A 7157-nucleotide genomic window follows, 5' to 3' on the forward strand; every position below is an offset into this window, starting at 1 on the left:
CTTTACTATAAGTTACTTATAGTAAAAGCACCAAAATTTGTTCCTAATTTAAATTGTATTCAACCGTTGAAAAACAAAACATTGATATTCTCGTTATCAACATTTTTTCCTGATAAGAGCCAATCGTGTATTAATTGATCGCCGTTTGCCGTTCGGTCATCAGCTGTGCTTCTGCGGATCAAAATCAGCTGAGTACGCTGCGGACTGTCGACCACTGACGAGTGACACTGACGGACGACCAGACGACCTCGTCAAAATTGAAAATACCGAAATGGTGAAATCGAATATCGAACCAAAACAAAAAAAGAAATTGGAGAGCTGCCGCACTATTGCAGCAACATCAAACTAGCTAAATATAATAGTATAATATAATATAATACCAATAAAATAAAGGCTTTAAATTATTATTATTTATTAATATTAAAATACGACAGTTTTTTTTTTTTGCAATCACATACCCCCGTCCACCGAGTACCGACCAAACGCACTACGACAAGTCACAAGTGACAACATTTAGCAAGTAGCAACTTGTCAGATAGTGATATTATTATCATCTCGTCCACATTATCATCGTCGTTTTTGTTATTGCTCATTTGCTCCTCACTACGCCGTTCACCGTTCGCGGTCTGCGAGTTCGCACTACGATTTACGCACTACTGGGTAGTGCTAACGGCGATGCTTATCCTTTATGTGTTGTACCACGATCGTATACTTGCCAGACTGATCATCCTATTACTGCTCCTGATGCTCATGATTTTCATCGACTTTTACGTGACCCACCGCAGTCAAAACTTCATCAAGTCGTTGAACAAGAAATCCAACAACATCAAAGGTTAAACGCCACACAGCCATGGACACGATGCCGACGACATCTTCCGAGGTACCTACCTGCTTATTTATATACTCGAAAAATATTGTTTCGTCACGAGGAGAGCTGGTTCTACAGTGTAGTGTTTATTGTCAGCCTCACGACCCCACATTATTCCGCAATGTTGCTTATTAATTATTTTGCAGGACGATGCTAAAGTGTTGTTCCGCAAGGGAGTTGACTATGAACGTGAGGGTTTCCACTACGAGGCGACACGTTGCTACAAGCGAGCGCTGAAGTTAGACCCTGATGTTGAGAAAAAAATTGCTGATGAAGAATTAGTTTCACGCTCTATGGATACAACTGGTGAGAACTGTAACTTAAGTATTTGTGGAATGGACTTAACATGTTTTCTTTTTAGCAGATGAAAATAATGTAAGCAATGACAAAAGCGAAGACGAATATGATAACAAAGAAGACCTTTTCTTGAGATTTCAGAGAATATTGGGACCTCTAATATGCTTTCCAGCACGTGCGCAACTAGTATGACAATATCCAACTCTTAAAATGTTTTGATTGTTCTATTATTATTTTATTTGTGTTCTAGACCACTCATTTTTCAGCTCTTCCCCCTGAGCTTGTTATATACATATTTCGGTGGGTTGTATCTTATGATCTTGATCTACGTATGTTAGAACAGTGTGCAGCTGTTTGTCGTGGTTGGTACTTGTGTGCCAGAGATCCCGAATTGTGGCGTCGAGCATGCTCCAAGTAATTTAACTTAATGAGTATTTTAATTATTTTTAAAAAACTATAGGTACTTGTTTATTATTGCCCACCACTGAGGTGACTGTTCATTGAACTGTGCTATTTGTTATAATACAATACTGTTACAAAACTTTTGAATAACAATATATTCTTTACAATTAATTGTGGCGTAGGTAATAATTTAACTAAATAATATCTCATAATAATTACACATAAAAAAAATAAGACAGTTTTATAAGCATCCTTAATTAATGTTACACATTTTATTTGTTATAAGAATATATTTTTGTATTAAAAATTAAATGCTTATATTTAATATTGCAGGAAATAAATCATTAAAATTACATTACACAGATATTTATTGTCTCCGTCTTACAAGTGCGTAACAGCAAATTGTATGCTCAGCAGAACATGTATAGGTCCGTGTTAGTTTAAAAATTAGAGGTTAATTTAAAGGTAAGATTAATATCTAGGCAACCTCATGGGATTTTTATTATATTTTAATTTTAAAGCGAGTGATGAGTATTTTAAGATGTACAAACAACTTACAATTTTAAAATACTCATAACTCGCTTGAAAATCAAAATATAATAATCATCCCATGAGATTGCCTAGATAATAATTTTACTAATTCATTCTAATTTTTAAATTACAAAGCTACACGTGTTCTGCTGAGCGTAAAATTTGGTATGTTATGGATACTAGAATAATACAAAAAACAAAAAACCCATACGAAATAATAAATTATTTGGAATAATAACCAATTTTCTTTAAAAAATGCTAATTCTTGCCAACTTTTTTCTACTTTTTTAATTTATTAAAAATAATTAGCGCATTTCTAGTTCAATTGCGTACGTCGGAGTGTTGATAGGACAATTAAATAGCTTTAAAATAAAAAAAAAATTCCATTAAAATGTTGAAAACTTTTGAAGATACATGAGCAAATGCTTGATATGTATGGTTATGATAATAAAAAGTTAATTGCTCATAACTTAAAAAATAAAAAAGTTATACCCAGTCTTGAAAGGGTATTTCTTCATCATTTTTGGTATACTTTCATATGACGTTGTTTTTTATTTTCGTACAGGAGCTTCATTTATAACTTGGCCCCTGGGCCTCTAAATGTCTTAATCTGAGCTTGTAGATTAGATACCCGCTTTAAATTATACATACCTATAATGTAACGAGAAGTCGACTACATACTAACATGATTAAAATAGAATTAAAAATATTATAAGCAGTGTTTACCCTTTTTCCATAAATAGATCACTTACTAGACTAACCCAAAAGTATAATATTGTAGAAATTTGGAGAAACATTGATCATGAATATCAAAATTTTAGATAGATTAGGTAAAGACTGTTGGTCTATTACCGATGTGAGGTTGCCTGGAAGCAGAGTGATGAATTGTAAATAGTGCTCGTAAAGGGACAATAATAAACAAGAACCTAAAACACTATTATAACATTAATATAGTGAGTACCACATGTGATTTTGACATTAGTTCAGGCCATTTTGATTCTATTAACCAGTTGATTCCATAAAGCATATTTTTTTCAATATAATATTTGGTTTGGGATTTTCATTTTTGATTCCAATGAACGGTTGATTCTCTAAAGCAATGATCACATTAAGCTGAAGTCACTGTATAATTATAATTTATTTTCTTGATATATATTGTATCAAATTTAAATTTATGGGACTAAATTAGTGAGTTCAGAAGTTTAATAATATTAAATTTCCAAAAATAAAACTAACTTTTCTAATCTAATTGTATTTGAAATTGTGTACAGATATTTTAACAAATTCTAAAGTTTTTGATTTAATTTAATTACATTCCTTCTATTCATTAGTTTAGTCAAATACAATTAAATTTTTTATTTTTATTCAAACTATCTATTATACAATTTACTTTCAAAGTTTACCTTGTTAAAAATTATTTATTATTTTTTATACTTTGGACATTTGAGAAGTAACTAGTCATACCTATTTATTTTTATAATTTATTAAATTGAATATAAAAAATTATAATTATAATTCTTATATAAATATACATGAAGTTAATTTTTTACCTTTATTTGAATAATTGAGTATTAGTATTTCTTTTATTTAGATTTTGGCCTTCAAATGTCAACGATTTAGTCCCGTATGATGGAAATTGGCGACAAATGTTCATAGAACGACCCAATGTACTGACAATTGGTTGTTACATATGTAAAATAACTTATGTACGAAGAGGTGAAGAATCTTTCAGAGACAACACTAATGGACCTTCTTTTCAAGTTGTTTATTACAGATACTTAAGGTGATCATTTTTTTAAGTTTCTTTATTTACATTAAGTTGAACGCCACTATAAACATTTAAAATATTAAAACTTATTATTAAATTACTAACAATATTACACTAATATTTATCCAGAGTAATTTATTTATTACATTTCTAGGAAATATTTAGTAACTAACTAGAATTCAGAATTTTAGTAATACTATTTTAAACATTTGTTTTTATTACATTTACAATGATGATTTACAGATTTTTATTTTTATGTGTATAACAACTGACAATACTTAACTACAAGACTTTAAATAATTATTATATTTTAAATTATAAATATTATATAATATATTATAAGTATTAAATATTATAATTTTAATTAAATTATTTATAAATGTTAGTAAGACTATAGTCTTAGTAAAAAAATATAGGGATGGCCCACTATGTATTAACAGTGATTCACCCAGATCTGAGTTTATTTATTTTTTTATTTTGAAGTTATTCAACACGTAATTTGACTAAAATGTATGATATTTTGTTTTTGGTATTAGGTTTTTTTCCGATGGCCGTGTTTTGATGGTACTATCTTACAATCCTCCATATAAAATAGTAAGAAAGTTACAGACAAGAGAGAAGGCACCTTTCAATGTATCCCCTGGACACTATAGATTGTCTGGTAAACAATTATTTTTGACTCTTGACAGCGAAGATAAGGAACGTGATCGAGAATTCAACAGAAAATATGGCTGGGAAGACAACACAGAAAGGAAGACTACTTATAACATGGTATGGTATCAATCTTTTGAAACAGTTAACATTCTTACTTACCTACTGCCATCAATTATAGCTCAAAAGACCTTAAGTTTTGACAAAATTATTGTTAATTTACGCTGTCCGAATTTGATTCTGAAAAAAAATTTGAACTCGTCTGAAAATTGTCTATAGATTCTACAAAGCACTTTGTTAAAATGAAAACTTATATTATTGTGAAATCATTGTATCATTGTATAATTTTCAAATCATAATTAAAATTGAAAATGGAAAGTGTTTTGTACAATCTACAGATATTTTTCAGTTGGATTTAAATATTATTTCAGAATTAAAATTAGGTGATGTTAACTAACGTTAATTTTGTCAAAAAAAAGGTATGTTGCCGTAAAATTTGTATTGGAAATTTTATATTGTTGTGAAGTTATTGACATGTGCATGCATGTACGGGAGTGGTACCCACATTTAATTTCACTCAAACTAATAATCATTTACAGCTAACGCCTACATCCCGGGCGGCTAAGACTAGATTAGAAATTTCCTAAAATAATAGCTGTAGCAAGGCCCCTTCACTTCTGATATTATTTATAATTTTTTTTTCTTAATCTAGGTTTTAGAAATTTCAAAATACAAATCCAAACAGAACTGGAAATTGCAATGTATAGACTATGAAATAGTTTATCAAAGCAGAGTTAACAAAGTAAAGGTTACCAAATACGATTTAACTAATAATCGTTTTCCGCCATTTATATTTTCACGCGTAAAATGCTACTCAAATGAATCTGAACGTGTATTATAAGTATAAAATAAAAAACTCGACCATTCATTCGAGACTGTTAAAAAGATTTTTGTTTATTATAACTTAATATTTTATGTATTATTATTTACTGTATATGTACTGTGTTTAAGACTATAAATTAAATTTAAATTCTGTACTGATCAGCGGCCTGTGATTTCTTCAAAACAATTTAATTTTGTTATCTTCAATGTTACCTGAGATTACACAACACTGTGTAATTAATTATGTATTTTATAAAAAATTAAGTAATTAACATTTCTTAATTATAGTACAACCTAACCTAAATAACAACTTCTAATATACAGAAACCGTTTTTCTGGTTATTATTAATTGTTACCACTTTCAATATATTATGTGTTTTTGTTGAGGTTACGAAAGCAAACAGTTTGCTGGCTGTTTACTGATCTAACATAATATGAAGTTTGCTCATTGTCAAAACAAAAATATATTATGAACCAAACAGTTAAAAAAGTCGGTTTGCGATAGGTGCAAACATTTTTGTAAACAGTTTTAATTATGGCTAAAAGAATTTTAAGTACACCTGTAACTTTTAGCCGTATGAATATCTCAATAATTTAAATCTATATGTATTTTAATAATAATTTAACAAAAAAGCCAAGCAAGTTTATACATTTTATTATGATAAGTGTGTTCCAATTTTATTTAACCAATTTGATGAATTTGTTTTAAATAATATTGAGTTTCTTTTGATGTTCAACTATTACATTTACATAACAGAACTGCAGAACTTGTAAGAGTGTATTTTTTTTTGAATACCAATTATGTATTATTATCAAATATAGAATCTAAATATATTTCACAATATTTATACCGCGTATTCAAATTCATGATGCTTATCATCTTCTATTGTTAAGGTATAGTGATATGTTATTATGTGGTAATATTATATCTCCCAACGTGTTATTAACTACTATTATACATTTATACGTAACCAGACTACCCGGTGTGTTTAGTCGTTTAGTGTAATGTTATCTTTTGGTGTATACTTTTACTGTATAATACATGTATTGACGTGTTTTTTTTTAAGTGTACCTATAAAGAAAATTATATTATTTTAATTATTAATAGTATACTCTAAATACATCTTTGACTGAAGTAAAAAAAGAAGATGAAGTTTTGAATTTTATCTAGAGAATCACATAAAAAAAAACAAACAACTAAATACCGTCTAGTGTTATTATTGGCTTACCTAAAATTATAATTGTTTATTTATGAAAAAAATTATAGCTTTTCCAACCATTTTATATTTTTACATTGAATGAATGGCAATTTGACAACAGATTATTAGATACCTAGGTATTTGAGAACTGTGGTCGTTACCAAGTTTCAAGTCAAGACAATTGAGTTCGGTTTTGAAGTCCAAATCCAATATGATGTGTACGGAAATACAGAATTAATAATTATAAAACACATTCTACATTTCTATACTTACAAAAAAAACCTGAATAACTTACTTAATAAGAGCATTGTCAAAAAACCAGAAGTACCTGTGCTATATAGATATAATATACTATTTGAATATTATGTTAAGTTAATGTTCTTATTTCATTATTTGATCTTTTAGATTCTGAGGGGAGTGATAAAGTATTGATTTTATAATGATGTGTCGATGTGTGTTTTTTATTTTGGTTTTTGGTGTAACTCTAAAACAAATGCCCATAGATACTTGAAATTTTCACAGGTTGTTCATATCATTGGTGGATTAACGGTGGGGGGAG

At 28.8% G+C, this 7157-nt stretch overlaps 1 protein-coding gene across 2 annotated transcripts; it reads left to right on the forward strand.

Annotated features, from left to right (window-relative positions):
- Window positions 1-211: 211 nt before the first annotated feature.
- On the forward strand, window positions 212-6458 carry LOC100166210 (f-box only protein 9-like). Of its 2 annotated transcripts, none has more exons than XM_008181446.3 (7): window positions 212-880; window positions 1015-1174; window positions 1233-1351; window positions 1416-1579; window positions 3690-3881; window positions 4403-4637; window positions 5230-6458. In XM_008181446.3, exons 1-7 carry the CDS (start codon window positions 851-853, stop codon window positions 5416-5418), a joined length of 1089 nt encoding a protein of 362 aa, XP_008179668.1. In that variant the 5' UTR covers window positions 212-850; the 3' UTR covers window positions 5419-6458.
- Window positions 6459-7157: the final 699 nt, after the last annotated feature.

This window comes from Acyrthosiphon pisum, chromosome A2, assembly GCF_005508785.2.
Source record: "Acyrthosiphon pisum isolate AL4f chromosome A2, pea_aphid_22Mar2018_4r6ur, whole genome shotgun sequence".
In the NCBI taxonomy this organism is placed as follows: domain Eukaryota; kingdom Metazoa; phylum Arthropoda; class Insecta; order Hemiptera; family Aphididae; genus Acyrthosiphon; species Acyrthosiphon pisum.

Bases quoted from the DNA above. Each gene is read 5' to 3' on its own strand.
- LOC100166210 (XM_008181446.3), top strand. From the start codon at position 851: ATGGACACGATGCCGACGACATCTTCCGAG. The intron at 1,580-3,689 runs GTAATTTAACTT...TCTTTTATTTAG, and splicing joins TGGCGTCGAGCATGCTCCAA to ATTTTGGCCTTCAAATGTCA. The intron at 3,882-4,402 runs GTGATCATTTTT...TTTTGGTATTAG, and splicing joins GTTTATTACAGATACTTAAG to GTTTTTTTCCGATGGCCGTG.